We start from the raw sequence: 25,052 nt of genomic DNA on the forward strand, positions 1-25,052 counted from the left end.
GCAAAAGGTCTTGATTATCTCAGTAAAGTACTATGTGAGGGCCTCTGCTGAGACAGTATGGGAAGGGTATAGAATGGGAGGTTTGAGGGGAGAAGAAACAGTTTACAACAATCTCTGTGGGGAGTGGGATAGAGAAAACCATTACACAAGTGAAAGGATTGTCTTTGTGTTGTGAGGACCCTGTTGAGTTTAGATAACATAAATTCATAGTGGACTCAAATAGCACAGTTGCCTAATTTCCTCCAACTCTTTTTATCAGCATAAGAGTAGGAACAAAGGAGACAGATGGAATATTCCAGGATTGATGTTTAGAAAAGTCAAAGCATAAAAAAAAAAGGGGGGGGGGGGAAGAGATTCAAGAGTAAAGGACAGTATAAAGTTGAATTGTTTAACTATGGGGTTGAGATTGAAAAGAGAGGAAAGGGATGTTAGAGCAGGACTGGTGGCCTGGACGAATCCTGAAGGATAGAGGGATTAGTGATCCAGGTAAGGCTGAAGACCAGATTTGGGAGGGTTAGGGTCTAGGCTAGATGGAATGCTATGATCTGATAAGAGATTTTCTGTTTTTTTGATCATTGAAGTGAAACACTTGTGGGTTTGGTGAGCTAAAGGATTTTTCCATTCCTGTGTTTGACTGAGGGAGAGAGGAGTCATAGATCTGAGCGTTTGCTAAAAATATCATATAAGGACAGATACAAGTTGGAATACTAGATTTCTTAAGAGAGGAGGCAGAATGATTTTGGAGAACTAGATAATTGCTATTAGGATCTGGATTATTGGATAGATAGATAAATAGATAGCATTTATTAAGCACTTACTCTATGCTAGGCATTGTGCTAAGTGTTGGGGTTATGAAAACAGGAAAACAAATAATTCCGTACTTGAGTAAGTAGCTTACATTCTAATGAATTGGAGACAAAACATAAAAGGGAGCTGGAAAACCTGGATTGAGAGTGGAAAGGCTAGAAGATCAGGCCATAGGATGAGCTGGAAGTAACAGAAGGGTTAGGCTTTCTCATAATATGATTGTTTATGAAAGGGACTCATTGGTCAGTGGCTTCATGGTAGTCATCTAATGATATGAATCTCAGAGAAAGACAAATTGCTAACCAGTGACAGCAAAGGGGATTCCTGAAAGTAGCAATGGGGAACAAGGAGAATTTTGACTCCTCTTCCTCGACCAGGGTATAGGCAGTAGGAAAGAAAACATAGCTAATGCTGGGAGATGGTGACTAGAGCTAAATGTGACAATGAGAAGCTAGAAGTAGCCTGGAGAACAAAAATGAAGGGATTTTTATTATTTATGGAAGGGGAATTCCAGAGTGGTAAGTGGAAGGGGTGAGATAAAGGAAAAGTAGGATTGAGATGAATGGAGATGAGAAAACTAAAAGTAGAGTTTGGGGAGGGGGATGGCTTATTCATCATTGTTAGGATTGGCACAGAACAGAGGTTCTTAACTTTTTTTTAATATCATAGGTCCCTTTGACATCCTAATGAGACCTTTGAATCCCTTCTTAGAATAATGTTTTTAAATACGTAAAATACAAGATTGCAAAGTAGATCAATTACGTTGAAATACAGTTATCAAAATATTTTAAAAAATAAATTCATAGTCTCAGGTTAGGACAGTGTTGTTGTTAGGAACTTGTGGCTATTTTTTTATGAATAGCCCTTGAAACATTGGAACTGTTACTACAGAGGAAGGAAATAAATATCTTGTTTCTTATTCATTCCCTTGACCGTCTTGAGTTTTATAGGAGTAACCCAGAATCAGCAAGAAGAAACACTGAATATATTTTAGCTTTTGTGAACTTTATTATTTTCTTTTTCTTCATCTTGCTGAATGCTTTTTTGAAAATAGATACACATCTGTGTAGCAAACTAGAAAGGAGTTTTAAATATTCTATATTACCTTTGGTATAATACGAATACATGAATTTTTATACTCTGAAATAAAGGAATTTAAAAAACTTTGTTTTTTTGTAGTTTTGTGAAAATCATAAAAAACCTGGACAGTGTGTTTAAGACAAAAGTGATTTCGCAATACCTTTTTGTGCTAGCAGGTGGCGTAAGTGCACCATGAAGCTGATTTGAAATGTTTATATGGTATAAACTTTATACACTTTTGCTGAAGTATTAAAATGTTCGTGTGAACTTGAATAAGTAATGACTTGAATAATACTGCAACAATAAGAATTGAAGCTACCTATATACATTTTCTTTGTATTAGATAAATACCCAAATTATTGTGGTTACTAAATATTTCTTAGAAGTTTTATGCTTTTAAAATACTTCAGTCATATTCATATTCATATTCATTGTTCTTGGCCAGTAGATTTTTAATGGTCAATATTATTACTAAGTGCCTTTAAAAACTTTTCATTTTGCCTTTTTATGTTATTCCCCCTTTATTATTTTAAAAGGTGTTTCTAATAAAACTTATTTAGGTTTAAGCCAAAAAATGTATCCCATCTCTTTTTAAAAATAAAATCTACAAAAATTAATGAAAGACAGTTCACAAAGGGGTAGGAAAGGTCAGACATTTAATTTTTTCCTCCTTTTTTCCAGACAAGATATTACCCAAGCCATTTTAGATAGATAGGAGTCTAGTTTGGTCTTTGTAAGGAAAACCCAGTTGCATTTAGTCTCCTGTTTCCAGTAGTTGGTATGTATATCTTCACCAAGCTTTTTTCTCTTCAGCCTTGAATAGAGAATGACCATATATTTATAAAAAATACTGGAGGTGCCCCTTGTTTCTTCAGATTGTTATACCAAGTCTTTGTACTACCCACCCCCACCCCCAACTCCCCTTAGGTTCTGTTTCTAACCTTCTTCAAGGTCTAAGTTATCCCTATAAGTGAATGCCTCTAAACTAGACATGGTAATATGGTTCTGTTTTTTTGTCAATTCATCAGTCAACAAGCATTAAGCTCCTACTATGTGTCAGACAGTGTTGGGGATAGAAATGCAAAGAATGAAATAATCCCTACTTATAGAGAAAAGAGCACTGAATCTATATTCAGAAAACTTGGGTTCAAATCCTACCTCTGATTATTACCTTTGTGGCCTTGAGCAAGTTACTTAATTTTTCTTTGAGCCTCAGTTTCTTTACCTTAAAATGAGAGGTTTAGGCTAAATGACTCAGAGTCCCTTTCAGCCCTCTCTTTATGACCTTATGACTACAAAATTGTGTGGTTTTTACATAAAATCTTTTATTTCTCTATCCTAGTCTTACAAGTCTACCCTTGAGAGTTAACTTCCTGAAGGAGATACTTGCTTTCCTAGAAAACCTGACAATCTTTGGGGGAAAGTGGATAGATTAACCAGAAAATTCAAAGAAATTTAATATGATATTAATCTCTATTCTTTTTGCATGAGTAGTAGGACCAACAGATGATTTTACCTTCAAACAAGAGTTTGAAGTGATTCCATCCTAGTTGACTTAAAAATCTAATTAGTATTATTACTTTTTTCTTGGTTGTTGTTCATGTTAAAAATATCTAAACTTAATTTTTCTAAATATATTCCCTCTTGGACTTTTAAGGTTAGGCTTTCCAGTCTGAATTTAGATGATCATGCAAAGAAGAAATTTATTAAACTCGTTGGAGAGAGGTACTGCAAGAATACAGATTTGCTTACCATCACTACTGACAGGTAAAGGCAAAAACTTAGCTCTATAAGCCATTGTAGGACTGCCTCTCTCCCACCAGAAATCATTGTGGCACAGTCATTTTACTTTAACACCAGCCTCCAATTTAGCTTTTTACTGTTGTTCATTTTAAGTTTACCTGTATACATTCAGTATCAGGAACTTGTGTATTTCCTGAAGATGAAAGTCAGTAATTTTTATTTATTGGTAGATTTTAAATTATTAGTGATTTTAATTTGTAAGCTGTTTTTGCAAGGACAAAACAATGTAAGAATCATATAATTTTAAATGTGCAACAATTTAAATATTTTACCCCAGTAATAGATTCTTTTACCAAAGAATCTTTTTGAATTATTATAAGTTTCAGGGCCAGAATTAAAGTCCTTTGTAACAATGTTTACTTTGTCTTAATAAATTGAACTTAGGTTATTTTGGTAGGGAGAAGTAGTGTCAAAGTAGAAGTGATCCTAGGAGATTTGAATTCAGTATGATAGTTATGTTTACACTCTGCCATACATTTGGGTTGTAAAGTAGAAAATTCTGTCATCAGGAAGTTTTCTCTCTTAAGTTGCCAAACATTTGGATACTTTCAATTTGTAAACTAAAGTTGTTAATGATTCATTTTTTAATTCATGGATTTTGGCATCATAGAAAAAAAGCTTTTGCTCAACCCAAACTAAATAAAAACATAAATCTTATGCAGCAGATATAAAATAGCCATATCTCCTTGTTTAACGTTAACTTATTTGAATTCATCATTAACTCATTTTCTTTATTTGTGAACATTAAAAGCATAATCAGCTTGAAGAAGATACTAAAGTATTTTTATTATCTTAGACTGTCATATTGGGGGCTCCCGGAAGAAGAATGGTTATCTGGTGGATTTTTATTACATCCTTAATTATTTTTTTACAAAGATATTTTATTTTACCAATTAAGTGTAATAATTTTCCACATAAGTTTTCTGAAGTTATATGATCCAAATTGTCTCCCTCCCTCCTTTCCCGGAGATGGTAAGCAATTTGTAGATCCTTAATTATTGTCAGAGATTGATTCCTCACATTTTGCTTCTATTTCCACTCTCAAGGAAAATAAATTTGGTAGTTCAACTTATTTAACATGGGGGAAAAACCTTTTAAACCTTATGGATTAAATTCTATCAGCTTAATGCTGTTAACTTTGTTTAACATTACTTTAAAAATATATGGTTTTGTGTTGGGGGGGCGGGGAAGGAGTTGAGGGATTCTCTTAACTGATGCAGCTATACCGGCTCTTGCCATACCTTAGTAGAAAGTCTCTGTGAGTTATGGCCAGACATAATCCCTTGAAGCCTCTTCAAATTTAGCTAGGCTAATGTTTGGACAAGAGATGTATAAATCCATCATGAGGCCTGTAATTGAAGCTCTTCTAGAAGTCATTATTATTCCTCAGAAGGACAGGAGTATATCAGAATACTTAAGATGAAAAATATAAATTAATGTCTGTATTTATCTGTTTTGTGACAATTATTTCCAGTAGGAGGCTATAAATAAACTTCAGTGATACTGTAATTCAAGCAATTTATTATGTGGTTTTTGCCTTTCAAAAGCCAGTGTGGCGTATAGGAAGATGGCCTCAGAGTCAGAAAGACCTGAGTTCAAATATTGTCTCTGCCATATACTTGTTACATGGCCTTGGGCAGGGCAGATCACTTCTCTCACAGTACTTTAGGCAACTTTCTGAAGACTGTAAATTGCAGAGCATTGGTAGAAGGAGTGTTCTCATCAGAAGTTGTCTACACCACAAATGTCAAACACCGCATTCGGCCCACAACACTCTTGAGTGTGGCCCAAACCAAATTAAAATGTAATTGGAAAATACTTAACAAAATAAATTAATTAATAAAAAAAAGAAATAGATAAACATAAGTGGTTTTTTAAGTCAATACGCGGCCTGCAGAGATCCTTACGTATGGTCTAGTGGTCCCCGTTTCTATTTAAGTTTAACACCACTGCTCTACACCAGTGAAACCACAGGTCTGGTTAAAAAAAAAAAAGACATTTTTCTATTTTTAAATAAACCAAATGATACTTTATTTCCCTCTCTGCATTACTTTCTTTTTTAACAGTTTAACAGGACACATATCTCAAACAGATGGAAAGATTACCTAATACTAGAGGGTTATCTACACTAAAAAAATCAGATTATGTATTCTAGTTAACTATTCAAAGTTAGATTTGTGAAAATAATTTTTTTTCAATATTGAGACTATTAGTAGCCAAAACTTTAATGAGCTCAACAATTTACACATGCATTCCTTTAGACAGTCATTACTGAGAGAATGAATGTTATGGAATTCAATTTGGAGATATTTTAAGTCTAAAACAATTACTAGGCAAAAATTTCATTAAAGAAGGAAGCAAAATTAAATGAAAATAACAGGTAGGGAAATATTTTGTTTTATACATAATATATAATAAGGCATCAAATCAAGCATATATATCAGCTATGCATCCCAAGCAAAGGATTGAATTTGAAAATATTGATGCGTAATAAAAAGTGTACATTAATATATATGGTTGTAAAGAATTCAAACTCCTGAGACTTTAGTCACTGTTTTTCTTGTCCTTTTTAAGGTGCCCTTTACGGAGACAGAATTATGACTATGCCATGTATTTATTAACAGTTTTGTACCATGAATCATGGGTAAGTTCTTCTGTTTTGAATATTTAATATTTTAGCAAGTTTTTATTCAAATATTGTTAACATAAAGCCTTATAAGGAAAAACTCAATTGAGTGTTTATAAATACCAATTATTTAACAGAATGTCGTTAGGAGCTGTCATACTGAAAGTAAGGTAGCTAAAACAGAGAAGCCTATCTACCATGTTGGAGGGGAAGGGAACAGGCATTTATTATATTATATTTTATTGTTATTTAAAAAATTTTAATTAAAATGTTAATTTATTAAATACTATTTAATTAATAAAATTTATTTAATATTTAACATTATTATTTATTGTTTATTACCCACTCTTTGCCAGGTACTGTGCTAAGAACTTTTCTACAAATATTTCATTGTATCCTCACAACAACCCTGGGAGGTAGTTGTTATTATTATCCCTGTTTTATAGATGAGGAGCCTGAGACAGGTGAAATGACTTGGCTAAGGTCAAGTAGTATGAGTTTAATTCAGGATTTGAATAGCACCAGCAGTGAATTCTACTCTTTCCTGAGTTGGTTTATCTTAAAAGTGATTTTGGCTTAAAGAAGTAAAACTTCTTTCAGGACTGATGACCTGGTGAATAGAACTCGTTCTGTTAACTCAGAACAATAAAGAGCAAGTAGTTTTGTGTCTCTCTCATAAATTTGTTCCGAAGGACATGACAAGGCATCAGTAGAGTGAAAGTTGACTTACTGGATTCTTTTTCTGGCTCTTCATCTAGAATCCCAATCAGCTTGCATTCTGGGCACATGGGAGAAGCCTTTGATCTTGGAGGTTAATTGCTTTGGTGCCAGAGTAGCAACAGAAAGCTGGAGTGAATAGATGTAATTAAAGAATGACTGTATTAAACTTGGCTCTTGACCCTTTCTCAACAAGTCCCATCAGTGAAGAAACTTTGAGCTGGAGAATCCAGATGAGCCATGAAAATATGCAGAGTTAAACAGATGTTTTAATGAATTGCAGTCTCTTCTTCCTTTACTAAAGAGGAATTCATATTATAGATTTCACCACTTAGTATTTGATGAGAGCCCTGTCTTTCAGTCCTCTTCATCTCATTAGTATTTATTTTTAATTGTCAATCAGTTAATCATTAGGTCTTTATGAAGTACCTCCTTTGTGCTAAGCACTATAGATACAAATACAATGAATGAAACAATCCTTACTCATAAGGAGAGTACATCTAGAATGATACCTATAAGTATGAGAAGAATAAATCTGGAGAGGGTAAATATAAGTAGATTTATATCTTTAAATGAAAGTAGTGTGAAGGGGGGCATTAGCAATTGAGGGAATCGAGAAAAGCTTCATTTGGCAGGTGTTACTTAAGCTTTCTTCAGGGAAGGAAGAGTTTCCCTGTGGCAAATGTCAAGGGAGGAGTTACCTTCCAGTGGGAAGAGATTTGATGTGTATAAGAAATAGAGAGAAGGCCAGATGGACTGGGTCACAGAGGGGAATGAATGAGTCTGGAAACATAGGTTTGGACAAGTTAGTGAAGGGCTTTAAAAGCTAAACATTGGACCATTTAGAGGCTGTTGAACTAATAATCTAGGAGAGAGGTAATAAGGACCTAAACTAAGATGGTAGCTCTATGAGTAGAGAGAAACTACTAAAAAGAAAAAAAGGTGTTGTGGAAATAGAAAAACAAGATTTGGTGACTTTTAATATTTGAAGTAAGAGATGATTGAAGAGCCAAGGAGAAGGTCAAGGTTATGGACATGCAAGACTGAGGGATGAGTTGTGTTGTTTGAGGTGGGACACAGCATTGTGTTTAGAGTCTTTGGAGACTTGGGCGCAAGTGTCACACTTACCAGAAAGTCTCTTATCCTCTCAAGGTTAAAGGCAACTCTAGAGACTAAGCTGCAGAGATGGTGGCAACCTGCTTTGGTATGGGAAGTTTCCCCTCCTGGCAGTTTGTATTTCAGTGCAATAACATGTTGTCCAAGCTCTATATCTCCCTGGGACATTTAAAAAAATAGTTTTCATTGAACTATTATTGAGCATTTCACGATGTGAGAGTAAAGCTCATGGGAAAGACAGGAGCTAGATATAATAGGCCTAAGTCATTTGCATAGAGATGGTAATTAAAACTATGGGACCTCATAAATTCACTGAAAAAATAGAGAAAGGGGGTTGAGAACAGAACTGTAGGGAGCATCCATATTCGATTTAGGAGGTGTGACATGGATGAAGACCCAGCCAAGGAGAATGAGAAGGACAATTAGACTGGTAGCAGGAGACCCAGGCAAGAGTAGGATCATGAAAGCCCAGAAAGGGAGTCTTCAGGAAGAGAGTGTTAGCAGTGTCAGATGCTTCAAAAAAGGTTGATAAGGAGGACTCTCAGAATTAACATTTGAGATCTTTGGTAACTTTAGAGCTTTTTCAGGCAAGTGATAAGGTTGGCAGCCAGATTACAAAGGATTGAATATGAAGAAAGGAAGTGAAGTCAGCTTTTTCTAGTAGTTTGGCAGAAGGGAGGTGAGGAGATATAGGATGATAGCTTGAGGGGACCAATTGACAGACAATCAGCAAGTTATTTATTAGAGCCTATTGTGTGCTAGACACTGTGCCAGGTTTTGGCATTACAGAGAAAAAAGAATGAAATAATGGCTACTCACAATGAGCTTGCATTCTAATGGAGGAGATAATAAGTACATTTGAAAATCTATTTAAAGAACACAACTATAAAGTCATTACCAGTACAGTCTTAGTAGTAAAATGTAAGGTAGTTTGAGAGAGTGCTAGCAGTTGAAAAGGATCAAGGAAGACTTTATTTAGAAGATGATACCTGAGCTGTGTCTTAATAGAACTCTATAAAGCAGAAGTAAAGCCATGAGAAATAGATGGACAGAGCAACGGAAATATCCTGTATGAGGATACAGAACAAATGAGTTATATTTTTTCTTAATGAGAAGCGTGAAAACATGGATTGCCTTTTCTGACAATGTTGGAATTTTTGTGTGGGAATTGTGAGAATTTCATATAGATGTTACCTTTCTAAAATGTTGGAATTCTTATGTTTCTAAGTATGTTTCTGTTGTTATAGGAATATAGGGTACAAAGGAGATATAGGTGTATAATGATGGTGATGATGTGTATCTATCTATGATCTCCTTAGCTATAGTTGGTGGGAGGAACTCCTACTCCTGTCACCCTGACTGCTACTGTAAGTTATCCCCTTCTCTCTAACAGCTGCTCAAGTAGGACCCTTGAGAGGTTAGATAGATGGGTAACCTTTCCAGGTCCAACCTGAGGTTGGATAAACTAGTATTGGGCTATTGATCTGCCTTGGATAACGTTCAGGATCTGACTGCGTTTGAGTCCCTTCCCAAGGGCCGTGATAGAAGGACCACTCAGGAAGATACTCGTTGTTGAACACTCTTTTATCTATAAATCGGGAAAGGATAACAAGGTCAAGGATTGGGGATTGGAAACCCTATTGATCTATTATCTGTAGACTAAATAACAATCAGGACTGGAGGCTATTGATCAGGTGGAAGCTGGATATTTCACCTCTCCTCTACCTCCGGCAGACCTGGCCACAGCCAAGCCAGAGAATAGGGAGGCTATTGCTGCAGATGGTATTTATTCTCTGAGCTCTCTTATCACCATTGTTGGTGATTCACTAGCTCTCACCGTCTATCAGGAAATAGATTCAGATTTTTCCTACCCTCTTCTTCTTAAACCACCTGGCAACCCTTCAACCACCCTTCCAGCCACCCTCTGCCCAGATTGAACCACAGAGGTTGGTAGAGATCTGTGATCTCCAGTTCTCAGCCTCAGAGTCCAGAGACTTCAGAGTTCAGAGACTTCTCAGTCCAAAGACCTTAGTCCAGAGACCTCCCTCAAAGTGGCTGTGAGGGGTATTTATAGGGGGAGGTCAATTGACATTTGCCCCGGCTCACGGCACCTGGGAACATTCCAAGTCTCAACTGCCATGCCTGTCAGTCAAGGTGGCATCCATCTCTTCCCAGATTATTGAATATAACACTATTTTTCCCATATAGGATGAGTAAATGCAGTTCAATCCTGGTCCCAATATACTTGTAGCAGGAAGCATGGATAGAAAGGTTAAACTTTCAGGCACAGTTGGAGGCAAAATGCATTTATGCTGTAAAGAAGGGCCCTTCTAGTTAATGCAAAATTAACTTCCATCTTAGTTTCATAATGTTAAAAATGGTAGTTCCAATTTATTTATGTTCAGGGCCCAGTATTCTTTGTCATAAGAAACCACAGCACACTAAACATTTACTTGGGTTTAGAAAAAAAAAAAGAATTCTCAAGTAATATGGTCTCCACATCTATCACCTAGGCTTTGAGATTGCTCCTCCCCTGCCTCTGCTCCCCTTCCTTCTTACTCATTTTTTTTCTTTTCACTCTTCAACTGAACCTTTACCATAGATGACAATCCTTTTATTCCTTCCTGATTTGATTCCCACCCCAAAGAAGTTATTCCAGACCATCTTTCTTCAAGCCTCCCCTCCTGCCATCTTCTTTGCTGAGGATTTCTACCTTTTAACTTTAACTGACAAAAATTGAGGTTTTTTTGTCCTTGTGCGCTCCCACTTTCTCCTCTTCTCTTCAACTCAAAACTCCTTGCTATTATCCTTTATTCTGTCTTCTTTTGCTTTCCAAAGCCAAAATCTCTGAATGTGCTCATCTCACCCCCTTATCTAGAAGACTGACATCTCAGTCATCCTCTCCCTCTTTCTACTATTCAGTTTCTGCTTTCTGCTGCTTCTTTCCATACTGCTTAAGTTTTGCTCATCTTTAAAAAAAACCTTCACCAGGGGGCAGCTGGGTAGCTCAGTAGATTGAGAGTCAAGAATAGAGACTAGGTTCAAATCTGGCCTCAGACACTTCCTAGCTGTATAAATTCGGGCAAGTCACTTAACCCCCATTGCCTAGCCCTTACCGCTCTTCTGCCTTGGAGCCAACATAGTACTGATTCTAAAGCAAAAGGTAAGGGGTTAAAAAAGAAAACCTTCACCAGTTCCTACCATTCCATCAAACTATTGTTACTTACTGACTTTAGGCTTCTAACCTCATAGAACTGAACCTGCCCTTGATCTCATGATCCTTCTTCAGCAGTTAGGCACTTCTGACACTTGATCTCTTTGCCCCTTCCTGACACTCTTCTCTCCTGATTCTCCTGTTGTTACCTGTCCCACCATTCCTCATTCTCCTTTGCTGGTTAATCATCTATGTCATGCCCCCGCTAACTGTGTGTTTCCTATGATTCCATCCTATGCCTTGTCCTCATCTTTCTCTACATTTTCTGTCTTCATGACCATTCCTTTTCAAACTACTTTGTGTTTATTTTGTAGTTATTCACTATGAGCTTATATAAACTTGAGAAGTTTATATTGTTTTTTTTTGTGTGTGTATTGGCTCCTTGGTGGAAGAGTGGTAAGGGTGGGCAATGGGGGTCAGGTGACTTGCCCAGGGTCACACAGCTGGGAAGTGTCCGAGGCTGGATTTGAACGTAGGACCTCCCATCTCTAGGCCTGACTCTCAATTCACTGAGCTACCCAGCTGCCCCCTAGTTTATATTGGATTTTACTTTTTCCCCTGTGCCCATCATAGTGCCTGGCACATATTAATGCTTCATAAATGCTTGTCATTGAATTGTTTGGTTGACCTTATTCAAGGTTTAATTAGCAAAATGTAAAAAAGGCTTTATTATTATATTACTTATAAATCTTTGGCCTGGATCCTGTAATTTCAGTAATATTCTCATAATAACTGTTATAGTGTTGTGACATTGCTGTTTCTCAAACAGTGTGTGGCTTACAGTGAAAGGATGGTAAATAAAGAATGGGTGGCTGGGATTTTACTTAACCCAGTTGGGGCTGATGATCCTCTCAAGTTCAGAGGACAAGATGGCTGCTTTCTGTCTTAGGCCAGTTGAAATCACTCTGACTACACTTAAAAGAATAACAGGTTTATTTAAAAGGGTTATTCAGGATAGTGTAACTTATGTGGGCTGAGGATTTCCCTAATCTTAGTCACTTTTACCTTTCTCCCACCAACTGATTCTGCAAAGAATCTCTTTGACCCTCAGCAAAGCTGAGGCTATACTAACTTCTCTCTCTGTCTCAGAATCCCCGTCTATTCTAACTACCCACAATGATATTCTAAGCCCACAATGATAAAGTCTTTGTGAGAAAATGCAGGTAGTTGTGGAGTCAGAATAGATGCCGGCCACGATCAAATCACTCCTGTGAGCCAAGGCTCATCAGAGCAGCCGAGCAGTTCAGTCGCTGACGCTGGTAATTCTTGTTTGAGACTTCTTCAGATGGTATATCAGAGATGTTTTGGAAATGGATGTTTTCTCTCAGGAACTGGTTGAAGATGAAAAAGGAGACAGAGACAGAAGCTGGGTTTTGGAGATGTTTCTCTCGCCAGAGTCAAATCCAACTCCCCTTCTGGCAGTTATTTCCTCAGAATTCTAACCCAAGGATTCTGAGAGCTTCCCCTGCACTCCTTGGTGTCCTTCATTCCATCCCCTCTCTGTGTTTCCACTCCAGCTACTTTCTTCCCAAATTTCCACTTATCAATGGTATTAAGATGAAATAAACTTAGAATTATCATCATAAGTGTTCTGATGTTCTATGCTGACTTAAATAATAACAATCTAAAGTACAAAGTATAATTTATTAAAAAAAATTTTTTTTTTAAATTTTAAACCCTTAACTTCTGTGTATTGGCTCCTAGTTAGAAGAGTGGTAAGGGTAGGCAATGGGGGTCAAGTGACTTGCCCAGGGTCACACAGCTGGGAAGTGTCTGAGGCCGGCTTTGAACCTAGGACCTCCCGTCTCTAGGCCTGACTCTCAATCCACTGAGCTCTACCCAGCTGCCCCACAAAGTATAATTTAATACTTTATCTTTTCCTGATGTTGTAATCTTAGCCTTAAATAAAAAATTTCTAAATCATAGTCAGTACCATAAAAATAATATTGCTATTTCTCTAGATCTTTTTATCATCTCTGATAATCTGATAACAACGGCTTAGTTGATAAGGAAATAACGGGACATGGGAGACGATCTTTACTGTTAACTCATAGCTGTTTCTCCGAAGTGCCATTGAGTCACAAGTTTATTATATAAGAAATTCAAACTCCCTTTCACCCAAAAGCACAAGGATGGTTTCCCACAACTACACACAGCTGTATTTTTAACATAGACAATACAAAAGCCTTAGAAGCTTCAAGGTGTAGATAAAACCTATGCTAAACTATCAACTATATTTGTTATCATTAAGTGAAGTCTGAGGCATTTTGGTAGGACGGAAAGCCCCTGAATTTCTCAGCCTTGATGGCATTAAACAATATTTTTGAGACCCATTAGTGTACTTTAAATCTGGGCAAAATACCCCTGCTAAGGGTTTGGCTTTGGCTGTATCAGGCAGCTGAATTCCTGGCCAAAGGGGAACAGATTTAATTCCATTTTAGTTACCAAAGGAATCTTGTACAGATCTAGATAAAATAATAACAGGATTTGCTTAGAAAACAAAAGATCTAGACTGTCAAGGGAAATAATGAAAAAGAGTAGAAATAATGGAGGAATAGCCTTTCTAGTCTACAAATTTATTTTGAGCTTCAGTCATCTAACCTATTTGGAATTGTTTAGATAATTGGAATAGATTTGAGAAGGAAGGATAAGAAATAATAGAATTCAGTAATCCATAAATTGGAAAATTCAGATTACATAAAAAAGTGCCCTCTGCTTGATAAAAAAGTTGTCTAGCAAGAATGGGTCCTAAATGAATGTTTTTAAACCATATTTCACAATAAATTCAAAATGTATGCATGCCCTGGATTGTAACATAAAGTTAAGGCCATAACTTAAGACTTTTTTTAGAAAAGAAGCCTATGGTATACCTTTTACAGCCAAATAATAGGCACTTCTGAAAGATGAAATAGATTCTGATTACATGAATTTGAAGAACCTGTACACAAAACAAAGTTTAATTTGTCTAGGGCATTGATGAGCAAACTACGGGCCCGAGGGCCAGGCGATGCTCCCTGAAATGTTCTACAATGAGTAGAATACAATACAATGAAACTTCAAGAGAGTTGCCTTAGAAACAGACTGACAGAGGAGCATTTCCTTTCCTTTGGCCCCTCTTTACAAAGTTTGCCCATTACTGGTCTAGGGAAATGAGGGGAAGCAATTGATTAAGAAAAATCTTTCAGAAACCCAATATAAAGGTTTGTTATCAAACTTACGTAGATATCTTAACAGAAACATGTGAGACTAAAAGCCGTTCTTGGCTTATTAGTCATTCATGTAATCATTTTATCCAATAGAGAAGGAGTCGAAGAATGTGAACAAAATGTTTTCAAAAGAATTGCAAACTTTAGCAACCACATGAAAGAAAATCACTGTGAAGTTTCCTCTCATGCCCAACAAATTGCCAAAAATGGGGGAAAAAAAAAAAAAGCAGGGACAGTCAGCAGTTGGAGTTGTAGAAAAAGAGGCGCACCAATACGTTATTTGCAGAGCTGAAATTTAGTTGATAGTCATTATGGGAAGCAGTTTAGAATTCTGCAAATAAAGTGACTGAAATGGCCATACGCTTTGACCCAGAGATCCTGCTATTAGGGATATGCACGAGGGAGGTAATCGATAAAAAAGAAAAGCCTATTTGTAGCAGGTTTCTTGGTAGCAAAGGAATGTGGATACAGTGGAATAGTATATGCAGCAATGAGTGGAGTTAACGGAGCCAAGAAAACAATGTAGTCTGTGACTACAATGTTATATATATTTTAGAAAGAACAGCAACCTCCAATCAACCAGAAGTAAATGTTGCAGGTTTATAAAGAACAAGCATGGACCCCCAAAAGGGAATATAAATTTCGATCCCTTTGCACTGGTCAAGGCCCATGAGTGTGGTATATTTCAGATAGCATCAGTTTTTTTTAATGTATTGAACTATTTTGTCCAGGTTTTTTTCTTCCTTTATTAAAAAAATTTCTTATTCTAAGAGGAGGCTCCCTGAGAAGTGGGAAGAGGAGGAATACCAGGGGAAATCTAGATTTTGTTGTTCCGTTGTGTCCACCTCTTCATGACCCCATGGATAACAGCAAAATAAAAGATATCTATAAAAATCTGTTTCAAAAAATTAATATGATGATTATACTTTTTATTTTTTTATCAACATGAAAGCCTTAGAAACTCAACAGTGTCTGAGACTTCACAATGACCTGTTTGTTGAAATGAGGACATGGCTCCAGAAAATAAGGATAAATTTTGTGTTCTAGCTGTGGCCAGGTGCAGCACTTAGTTTTCCATTATGCATGAGAAATACTATACCTGTATGAGGTACTTGTTGTTTCTGAGTCTTAATTAAAAAAAAAAAATCTTCATTTGCCTGGACATGAAAAAGCTGTATGAGATTGTTGGAAGTATCGTAACGATTTTTAAGAACTGAAGTTTGGCAAGGAAAACTATCCCTAATTTGCAATTTGTGTATTGCATTTCAGTGTGATAGGAAGATAATCTATAAAAAGAAGTCAACTTCTTAGAAGTGTTACTTCAAAACAAAAGTGAATAAAAATTTCATGCCAAGCCCTCAGCATGTTATCAAGGCTTCCAAGTTTCTCATTCACATATACCTGCGTTGATTTGGTTATCTGATACCACATGAATATGCACCCAGAATCTTCTCAACCCAACCAGTGCCTCCTTTTCCATTTTGTCATTCTTATATGTCTGAGGTTGGGTGGCAGACAGCCTTGAGACTATTCCTGATATTCCCAAGCTCACCTGAAGAATTGCAAACTCTCAAACTTGTAACTATTCTTGCAATGGGGGTGAAAGAGACTGACAAGAAACCTCTGTGAAAGGGCACATCTGGGACTTCATTTTCCCCTCTCAGCCTGCGGTGTCCCAGGTTTCTGACCATGTAGCTAGTAGAGATATTATTATTATTATTTATTATTATCATCATCGTCATTATTATTATTACCATTACTATCACCATTTTATGGATGTGATGTGGAGTTGAAGACTGTGCCAGTGGTGTGCTGTTATTTCCAGGTCCTACCATGCTTTTAGTTCAGCCGTGCACCATGGACTGTACATTTATGGTCTGAGGATCAGCCTCACCATGTTAGAAGCAGGACTTGTTGCAGGGTGACAAATTTTTGGTGACATCAGGTCATAGGAAAGATAAAGTGTGTGGGGATGTAGTCGGTGCTCAACCTGACCGTCACAGATTTTTGAAAAATTGAAGAAATTCAGATGAGGAAACATATTTAAGGTTTGGAGAGAGATTAGGTGGCTTGCCACTTTTCAAACAAGAAATTTTTTAAGTTTCGCATTTTTAAAATCTGTGGTAAGGAATTTCAAATGTTTGTTCAAAAATATTTTCTTCCAGAAAACTGAAGATTGGGAGAAAAAGAAGACTGAAGCAGACATGGAGGAATACGTATGGGAGAAGAGCCGCTCAGAGGAAAATATCTTGAAGACTCTTCTTCAAATTAAAGCTTCAGAAAAAACTTCTGGAGTCACAGAGGAAGAGCTCCTTGGTTCTGAAGAAATTGAGAATTACAAAAAATCTGTTGTCGCACTTAAGAATGAAGGTGATACTGAAAACAACCTTTCCCAGTATAAAGAAGCAGTAAAGAAACTATTGAATTTAACATGATTGAGATGTTAGGGGAAAAACACTTATGCTTAGTCAAAATTTTTTGTCAGATATTGGATGGTCTGGTCTCTCTGATAATGTATGCAAATTTTAAAATAATGTATTAAAACCACTCTTTTTTACTCCAGAATTAGAATTACTTCACACTTCTAAAGATATAAATACACTTAACTGATTTTTGTGCCCTGTAATTAAGAGTGAAATTGTTATCCATAATGTTAACTTTGGTTTTTGTTTGAAATACACAAACTTTGATGTTTAGATATGTGCACATTGCTTGCTTTGACCTGTCTGCCAAATATTAAGTGATACCGAAGAATAGTCGCTGCATGTCAAATTTGAAATACAAGTCAATCAAGAAACATTTATTAAGAACCTGCTATGTGCCAGGCACCATGATAGCAGCTGGAAATAGAGGTAAATTGAATGAAGGTATATGATTTAATTAAAAATTCCCCAGCCACCGATAGGAAGATGATAGAGTTGATTCGCTTTAGAGTCTGTATTTTTTAAATCTTTGAATCACCTAGTACTGTGCCAGTGCAACAAAAAAAAAGTAAGAGGCAGAATGAGGGACTTGTTGACCATAATTCAGATTTCAGAACTCAACTATTTCTGACAGAGGAGTAGAAAAATGAATAGAAATCAAAGGACTTTCCAAAGTAATTGACCACAGGATTCATGTAAAGTGAAGATTTAAGTTGACAAGCTGTATGTTATATAATAATGGAGGACAGTGTGCCAAAAAGAGAAAAAAACCCAGCACTGTATTATATTCTATTAACTTATGTGCCACTTGTAAAATAGGATAATTACTTGGCTTGGGTTATGTTTTTAAGCATAATTTAAGAAATACTACATTTCAAAATTTAAAAGAGAAATTGTGAAGTAGTAAAATGAAAAAGTCAAAAGATTTAAAAATAAGATTGAAAAGCAAAGTGTTAAAAATTGAAAAATGGAGTATGTGAAATGATAGAAGAGCCCAGGGATTGGTAGGCATATAATTAGTGCACATTAAAGCATATATAATAATGAAGCAATACTAATTGAGGCTTAATGGGAACTCTTTCAGGCTATGAAAATCATGCAAGATGGCCTGAAGAAGGTGGCCAAAATGACAGGCTCTAGGTTGTATTTTCTGGTAATTAATAATTGTAGTTTTTCAGACTTAAAGGTGAAACTGTGATATTTTAAAACCATAGCCCTTTAAATATAAGAACTTTGAAATGAAGATCACATTCGATTGAATTTGGAAAGTTATGCAGTGTTTTCAATGATCCTAAACTGCTAACTGTTGCAAAAGCCAGCGTCACGAGCAACAAAATTTTCCTGCAGTTCTACATCTTTGGATTGTGGAACACCATGCTCTTAGAGCAGCCAGCATTATACATAATGTGCAAAGGACTACAAAAAAAGCCCATTGTGGACTCAAGTATGCATGAGAAGTGACATTAAGAACGTCCCCAAAGATATGTATGGTTAAAAGGATTCATCATAAATGCCTTTGAAGGAGCAGAAATATAATAAAGTATAATATAGTGGGAGGAAAATAATGGTGTTTATATTGGACTTTTTATTGGGAAGAATTGATCTCATTGGACTCTATCGTTTAGCTTGGATAGAGTTACTTATTTTTACTATTGAAATGCAGTCATTTCTCACATAAATCTTTAATAAATGCTTCCTGAACATTTAGCACAGCCATTGGATAATCAAATCATTTGAGAAATGTAAGCTCCTTTGTAATTTTTGTCCTTGTGCTTGGCATAGATTAGGTGCTTAATAAATGTTTACTGAATCTAATTAAAATAGGGCATCTGGAGAAATTTCTCTGTTTTAATTTCAGAAGACAAAGATGCTGTTTATACCAAAGTTGATAAGCAGGTGTTTTCTTAATCAACAAGCAATTATTAAATTCCTTCTATATGCCTGACGTTACACAATGGGGACTGAGGATACAAATATAAAACCAAAATAATTCCTGTCTCAAGACTTTACATTCTTTTAGAGGAATACAATTCATATAGGGAAGAGATGGCCAGGGAAGAGATTTTTTAGTTAAAGCAATCAGAGAGATGGTGAGAAGAGCCATCTAGCAGTAGACTGTCACTCACTAAGGTAGTGAATATTGTTCCCAGAGCAATAGGAAAAGATGGAAGTATATGGGTATGCCCACAACTTGGGGGCCAGGCCAGTAGCAAGATGGCACCTGTCCCTGCTGTCTTAGTTGTGATAGGATATGAAGCATGGTATGGATTTGGCTAGATAGATAATGGGTGAGATGGATTTTCACTCACCCACTAATGAGGAAAGTTCCATCTCATTAAAGTGTCCTGAAGGGAAGTGCGCTAATTTAAAGGAATAACTCACTTCTGTGGAGGGTCACTTCCTGGTGGAAAGAAGGATTGACAGAAAAATAGATGGCAAGGTCAAAATTAGACTTTTTCATAAACTATTTTTTAAATAAATAAATGTCAGACTTGGGAAATTTTAATTTTTCACCAATAGTGCAGATTGGTATAGTAGTTACTTAATTTTAGTAAGTCATAATAACTAGCATTTAAGGTTTAAAAAATATTACCTATATTTCATTTGATTCTCACAACCTTTTTAAAAATTTATTTTTTTATTTTAATAACAAATTTCCACATAAGTTTTCCAAATTCATATGATCCATATTGTCTCCCTCCCTTCTTCCCCTCCTGGAGCTGACAAGCAATTCAATCTGGGGTATACATGTATCATGCAAAATATTTCCATATTATTCATTTCTGTAAGCAAATAATCTTATAAAATCAAAACCCCAAAACATATATACCCAAATAAACAATTGATAAATCATATTTTCATCTATACTCCTACGCCCAACAGTTCTTTCTCAGGAGGTAGATAGCATTTTTTTCATAAGTTCCTCAAAATTGTTCTGGATCATTTTAGTGCTACTAGTAGCTTAGCATCCCATTTAAGCATTTCACAATATTGCTGTTACTATGTACAATGTTCTCCTGGTTCTGCTTATTTCACTCTGCATCAGTTCTTTCTGAAGTCATCTTGTTCACCATTTCTTCTAGCACAATAATATTCCATCACCATCATCTACCACAATTTGTTCAGCCATTCCCCAATTGAGGGGCATCCCTTTAGTTTCCAATTCTTTACCACCAGAAAAAGCGCACCTATAAAAATTTTTGTACAAACAGGTTCTTTACCATTTTTTAAAATCTCTTTGGGATACAAACTTAATAGTGATATTACTGGATCAAAAAGCATGCATTCTTCTATAGCCCTTTGGGCATAATTCCAAATCACCCTCCAGAATGGTTGGATCAGTCTCACAACCTTTTAAAGTAGGTATTATTGTTTTTATTTATAGATGAGAAACCAAGGTGGGGAAAAGTGCCTAGGTCATAGAGCTAATATCTGAGAAAGGATTTCAACTAAGGTCTTCCTAACTCCAAAACCAGAGTTCAGTCAGAAGTGGCAGAAGTGTAGAAACACAAGGCTGTCAGCAAATTAAATTAAATTAAAATATAATTGGAGCAGGTAGCTATGTGGCTAGAGAACTAGGCCTATAGAGGGGAGACCTTGCATTCAAATCTGGCCCAAGACACTTCCCAGCTTTGTTGCCCTGGGCAAGTCTCCTAACCCCAATCACCTAGCCCTTACTACTCTTCGATCTTGGAACCAATATTGATTGATCCAAAGATGGAAGGTAAGGATTAAAAAAAATTTATTGGAAGTATTTAACCAAAAAAACTAACAACATAGATAATGCTAATATGTAGTTTTCTAAGTCAACATGCAGTTTGTAGGGATTTGTATAGTTTAGTTGCCCCAATTTCTATTTGAGTTTGACCCCATTGCACTTTTACCTGGTTGTCACCTAGCTTCACAAAGAAACTTAGTATAATTTTCTACTGTTGGCCAGTAAAGGTCCACATTCCCCAATGTTCCCCTTCTACATATGTCAGGCCTAACAGAGGACATTATGATATCAGTTTCATATTAGTTCAAAGGAGAAGAGTGACATTTTTTCCTCAAAGGTAGATTTTATTTTGTTTGGTTCAGATTCTCAAAAATAGTATTTTCTTTTGAGAGAAGAAAATCCAAGATGCTGAAATAAAGGAAACCTTTAAGGATTTAAGAAAAAATTCAAAATATTCACCCATTACCTATAGAAAAATATAAACTCCATCACCATAGCATTCCAGACACTGATTTGACCAAAAATACTTGCTATAGGTTTTCTTTTACTGTTTCACATATTCTCTCAAACAGTTCAACAAACATTTGTTAAATACTTCCACTGTAGGAGAGTAGCTGGATGGCTCAGTGGATTGAGAGCCAGGCCTAGAAACAGGAGGTCCAGGGTTCAAATATGATCTCAGACACTTTCTAGTTGTGTGACCCTGGGCAAGTCACTTAGCCCCCATTGTCTAGCCCTTACTGCTCTTTTGCCTTAGAACCAATACACTGTATTGATTCTAAGATGAAAGATAAGTTTTTTTTACATTTTATTTTATTTTTATTTGATTAATTATGAAAAAATTTCCATGGTTCCATGATTCATATTATTTCCCTCCCCTCCTCCCACATTCCCCCCATAGCCAATGTGCAATTCCACTGGGTTTTACATGTGTCATTGATAAAGATCTATTTCCTTATTATTGATATTTGCAGTAGGGTGGTCTTTTAGCATCTACATCCCCAATCACAACCCCGTCTACCCATGTGGTCAAGCAGTTGTTTTTCTTCTGTGTTTCTGCTCCCACAGTTCTTTCTCTGGATGTAGATAGCATTCTTTCTCATAAGTCCTTCAGAATTGTCCTGGGTCATTGCATTGCTGCTAGTAGAGAAGTCTGTTATGTTTGATTTTACCACAGTGTATCAGTCTCTGTGTACAATGTTCTCCTGATTCTGCTCCTTTCACTCTGCATCAATTCCTGGAGGTCTTTCCAGTTCACGTGGAATTCCTCCAGTTCATTATTCCTTTCAGCACAATAGTATTCCATCACCAACAGATACCACAATTTGTTCAGCCATTCCCCAATCGAAGGGCATCCCTTTGTTTTCCAATTTTTTGCCACCACAAAGAGCGTGGCTATAAATATATTTTTTTTTTAACATTGGCTATAAATATTTTTGTACAAGTCTTTTCCCTTATTATCTCTTTGGGGTACAAACCCAGCAGTGGTATGGCTGGATCAAAAGGCAGACAGTCTTTTATAGCCCTTTGGGCATAGTTCTAAATTGCCTTCCAGAATGGTTGGATCAATTCACAACTCCACCAGCAATGCATTAATGTCCCAATTTTGCCACATCCCCTCCGATATTTATTACTTTCTTTTGCTGTCATGTTAGCCAATCTGCTTAGAGGTATAAGACTTTTTCATGTGTTTATTGATTGTTTTGATTTCTTAATCTGAGAATTGCCTATTCATGGCCGCAGCCCATTTATCAATTGGGGAATGGTTTGATTTTTTTGTACAATTGATTTAGCTCCTTATATATTTGAGTAATTAGACCTTTGTCGGAGGTTTTTTTTATAAAGATTTTTTCCAAATTTGTTGCTTTCCTTTTAATTTTGGTTGCATTGGTTTTGTTTGCACAAAACCTTTTTGATTTAATGTAATCAAAATTATTTATTTTACATTTTGTACTTTTTTCTAACTCTTATTTGCTCTTGAAACCTTTCCTTTCCCAAAGATCTGACAGGTATACTATTCTGTGTTCACCTAATTTACTTATAGTTTTGGAAGGTAAGGGTTTTAAAAAAAATACTTCCAATGTGAGAAAGACTTTATAAGAAGAAAAAGACATGCCTGCCCTCAGCAAATTAAAATGTAGTAGAGTTAAAATATGATTAGTCGCATAGGACAGGGCAAACAATGGAATGAAAATTTGAAGGCTGAATCAGGGGAAAAAACCAGGACAGGCTTCCTGTAGAAGAATTAGAATTTGAGGGGAAAGAAGGATTTCAAAATAGGCCCAGGATCAATTGTTAACATACAAATATACAATGGTGTAAGAGGATGAGGCACCAGTGGAAAATAAGTGGTCCAGACTGGACAGAACAAAGCATATGTGAATGGCAGTCATAGGGAATAAAATTGGAAAGGTAGATTAGAGGCTATTTCCAGCAATTGTATGCCCTAGTCTTTCATCTACTTTGTTTCTTGTGGTGGTTGGACCAACTTCTTTTGTGTTCTTGATCTCACCTGCAGAGGATTTGTAATGTTTTCTGGGGCTCTAATTAGTTATTCTATGAACAGAAATGTTTGGAGATCTTAACATCAATGAGGAATCCCCTTTTATTTTTCTAAATGTCCATATTCTATGGTAGGCAAATGCTTTGGGTGATTGTGTCTCCCTATTTTACCCTTCAAGTTGATTGTTGTGTAAAGTTATCTCTCACCATTCTGAATAATTTTAAACAATGAGGGACATTCTGTTGGGCTTGAGATTCTTCTAAACTGCTTTGTTTTACCCAAACAGAATTCTTATATCAAATAAAGACCTCTTATTCTCATTATTCTCATTATGACAGTAAAGATGGAGCCCACTGTAGAAAAGCCCATCTTTTCCCTTCCCGATTTTTTAAAACAAAGGATACTCTTCCTTCATGTACCTATTCTTGGAAATATGAACTAGAAAAGAGAAAGTAGGCATATGTGTGGTTGTTATTTTTGTTGCCTTTTTTTTTTTTAAAGCTACATCCATGACCTTTTCTATTCCTTTGGACTCTTCCTCTCTGATATCTTAAGTGATCTCTAATGGCCTTAAAAATTGTATCCTCGTGCATAGATTTATTTCTGTTCAGGAGATCTTTCTAACTTCCATCTTTTTGAATTCCACAGCTATCACTTCACATGCAATGATTTCACCATGAAGGAAAATAGATCATAAAATGAAACATATCTATCAGCATTCGTCTGGGTTTTTTTTTGTTTGTTGATTTTTGGTCTTCTGATTTCATCTATGCTTTTAGGATGATCTGGCTTAATAAGAGTTCTTCCCCTTTTCCCTCCCTCTCCCACTTGTGTGAGAAAATAGTCCTGGCAGTCATCAGAGAGGCTAAATGAGAAAAGAGAGCTGACCTTGGAAATCAGAAAGACCTGGATTCAAGTCCTGTCTCTTATACATGGTTGGCACTTAAATCAATTAATGTCTTAGTGCTCTAGTCAACTTCCTAAGAATGTAAGTTGCGGAGAAAGTGCCAGCCTGCATTTAGGAAGAGAATTTGTCCAAGTAGGAGTTATACTACACTTATTAAATGGCACAGTCATTTTCTCTCTCTATTTGTCATTTTCCATTGTGATATTATTCAAAAGGGGGCAGCTAGGCTCAGTGGAGAGAAAGCAGGCTTGGAGATGAGAGGACTTGAGTTCAAATGTGGCCTCACACACTTTCTAGCTATGGGCAAGTCCCTTAAACCCTAATTGCCCAGACCTTAATGGTTCTGTCTTAGTTAAAAAAAAAATCATTCCCTAAAGTGGTGTTTCCTTTAACAGTTTTGTTTCTCAGCTTGATAAGGGAAGCATTAGCTAGCTAAAACAGTTTCTGAATTCTTTCAGTGTCCTCATTATGGGGGCATTTTCTCTAAGGGAATATTAAGTGATAGATGATGTTTCTAGATCTCTTTATCATATCTGATAACATGATAAGGTCAGTTTAGTTGATAAGGAAATAACGGGACACTGGAGTTGTCTTTAGCTCATGCTTCCAGCTCTGGCTCCAGGAACATGGAGTTTATTATATATATTTCAAGACTCATTTCACACAAAAGAACCCCCCTCCCCCGAAACTTTGCAGATGCACAGAAGTTATAAATTACGTCATATCAAAACACAAAAGGTCTCACTGGCTTCAGAACAGACCAAGGCCAAGGCTGAATTTTGACTGGGTTCTTATCAGAAAGCCAAGTTGGGGAATATTTTTCTCAAGGTTGAATTGCCCCTGCTAAGGTTTTGGCCTTGGCTATACCAGGCAGCAGCATTCCTGGTCAAAAGGGGAGAGTGTTACCCGTTTAAATGCTGGCACACTAGGAA

At 36.3% G+C, this 25,052-nt stretch overlaps 1 protein-coding gene across 1 annotated transcript in view; it reads left to right on the forward strand.

Moving 5' to 3' along the window:
- The window catches only part of MRPS35 (mitochondrial ribosomal protein S35), a 34,648-nt gene extending 15,501 nt beyond the window's left edge, over positions 1 to 19,147 (forward strand). Inside the window, exons 7-9 of the mRNA XM_044679271.1 lie at positions 3,545 to 3,654; positions 6,265 to 6,334; positions 16,735 to 19,147. Coding sequence (XP_044535206.1) covers positions 3,545 to 3,654; positions 6,265 to 6,334; positions 16,735 to 17,004 — 450 coding nt within the window. The 3' untranslated portion in view covers positions 17,005 to 19,147. The remainder of the gene's footprint in view (positions 1 to 3,544; positions 3,655 to 6,264; positions 6,335 to 16,734) is intronic.
- Positions 19,148 to 25,052: the final 5,905 nt, after the last annotated feature.

This window comes from Gracilinanus agilis, chromosome 5, assembly GCF_016433145.1.
Source record: "Gracilinanus agilis isolate LMUSP501 chromosome 5, AgileGrace, whole genome shotgun sequence".
Lineage (NCBI taxonomy): Eukaryota > Metazoa > Chordata > Mammalia > Didelphimorphia > Didelphidae > Gracilinanus > Gracilinanus agilis.